The sequence below is a fragment of the Colobus angolensis genome, unplaced genomic scaffold (genome assembly GCF_000951035.1).
Source record: "Colobus angolensis palliatus isolate OR3802 unplaced genomic scaffold, Cang.pa_1.0 Scaffold3, whole genome shotgun sequence".
NCBI lineage: Eukaryota > Metazoa > Chordata > Mammalia > Primates > Cercopithecidae > Colobus > Colobus angolensis.
Window position 1 is genome coordinate 27128035 of NW_012116265.1, and position 2069 is coordinate 27130103.

General features: G+C 34.7%; 1 protein-coding gene across 2 annotated transcripts in view; it reads right to left on the reverse strand.

Annotated features, from left to right (window-relative positions):
• MPP5 (membrane protein, palmitoylated 5 (MAGUK p55 subfamily member 5)) overlaps positions 1-2069 on the reverse strand; it is a 69247-nt gene that overhangs the window by 53852 nt on the left and 13326 nt on the right. Inside the window, exon 2 of one of the 2 annotated variants that reach the window (XM_011949721.1) lies at positions 1372-1659. In XM_011949721.1, coding sequence (XP_011805111.1) covers positions 1372-1636 — 265 coding nt within the window. In that variant the 5' untranslated portion in view covers positions 1637-1659. Of the gene's footprint in view, positions 1-1371; positions 1850-2069 lie in introns of those variants that run through there. The other variant, XM_011949720.1, reaches the window with a different exon arrangement.

The following is a 2069-nucleotide window of genomic DNA, read 5'->3' on the forward strand; positions in this document are numbered from 1 at the left end:
AGTGTTGTAATTCCAGCACTTTGGGAGCTGAGGGTGGAGGTTGCAGTGAGCCAAGATTGCACCACTGCACTCCAGCCTGGGCAACAGAGCAAGACTCCACTTCAAAAAAAAAAAGAAAGAAATTGCTCCAGACTTGGAATAAAGAGACTTAATGAGGAACAAATCTGGCATATACATGGTACCTTTGGCCAAATTACAAAAAGGTGCTCTATACTGGGTAGCCACAGCTCTGGCCTGGTGAGTGAAGTGCAGGTTGGATCCTGGTTTCCATTCAAACCTTCCATTTTGTGCACTACATCAACATCCGATCTGGCAAATTCAAACTTGGCTCTACCACTGGTGTCTTTAACTAAGGTTCAATTTCTTTATCTCCAAAATGGAGATTACAGAGTACTGTTAACAGGATTATTTTATTACATGAAACAATGTTTGCTAAAATACTTAGTACAGGCTCAACAGATCTTTAAATGAATGGTAAAATGATGACAACAACAATAAAAACTCTCTCCTTCTACAAAAAAGTAGAAATACATCTTTTTTCCCACCTAAAACATAGCAAACCACCAAAAAGTAAAATGCTCCCCAAACACTAGTTCAGTGAGCACCTGGGTGTATGTGCACATGCAAGAAGGGCAGGCAGTAAATTCAATGATTAAATATTCTAAGTTTCGAAACATGCATTTGATATCAATGTCTCTTGTAGATTCACTATGCCTAGTAACATTCTAACAGCTAGGAGAAGTCTTGTGATAAGAAGCTATTTAATTTATTTAGCCCAGAGTTCTCAAAATCCATTTGGTCACAGAATTCTTTTGGTTTGGTTGTATCTACTTATATCTCATAGGACTTTTTTTTTTTTCCCCTCCACAGAACAGAATTTGGGGATATAGAAAATACCATTATTTTATGTTTATGATACCATATGAACAATACCAGTTCTTCTTATTGACAATCATTAATTTAAAAAATCAAAGAATTTAAACTGTAGTTACTAATTTCATTACTATTTTACAAACTTGAAGGAAATCAGAAATTCAAAATCTAAAAATTGTTTTTTAGTATTTTGCATAAAGTTTGTGAGTTTGATTAAAAGGGAAATTTCAAGGCTTTAAATGTTAGGGCCCATGAAAACTCTTTAATATCTAAAAAACATGTTATAGTGACTGAACATTTAAACCACATGCTTTTAGTTCTATGTTGGTAACAGTAAACAATAGTTATATGGCGTTTCTAAGAAAACAAAGGATCTTGGTCTGGAATTCAAACTGTCATTACTTACATTCTGTTAAACCCTCTTCCTTCTCATATACATTATAAGGCACAGATAAATTAAAGCAAAATGTTTTCTATTATCCCTCTATTTTTACTTACCTAATATTTTCACAGCATAATGAGGACTTTCTAAGACAATTCCTTCCTCTGTATCAAACATAGGGTTATCTATTCCAGTCTTTGGAGGAATTTGGGCTAGTTTCTTAAGTCTCATGGAAGAATTAAGGTCAAGTTCTTGCTTTTTCCCTTCTTCCTCTCTCCTACGCCTCATGTCCTCCTGTTGTTGCCGAATACGCTCCAACTGTGCACTTCGACGTATTGGCATCATCCTGGTGCCCAAATCTCCGGGGCAGTCAACAGCCATCTCTCGGTGCTTCTGATGTTCCTCTGGTGATGCAAGATCAACATTTTTTACTTCGTTGTCTGATTCCTCTGTAACATGCCCATTCATATGGGATGTTGTCATGGTTATCTATAAAAACCTGTACCACTTTTTATAAATCAATTTTTCCTATAAGCCAATTCTCTTGATTCTGTAGTATAAAATCCATGTTACTTCAAAAAAAAAAAAAAAAAAACAAAAAAAACTTAACCAAAATTTCTTCTCGAATCGCAAGGTAATTGTAAAAAAAAAAAAAAAAAAAAGACCAAAAAAACTTCTCACATCACATAATAATGCTATGAAAAAGTATCCATGAAGGAAATCTAAGGGGAAAGATGGGGGGGAAAAAAAGTATAAGAATTACAATATAAAAGCAGGTTTTTACATAGCCCACTTCTAAATCTCCATACAACAC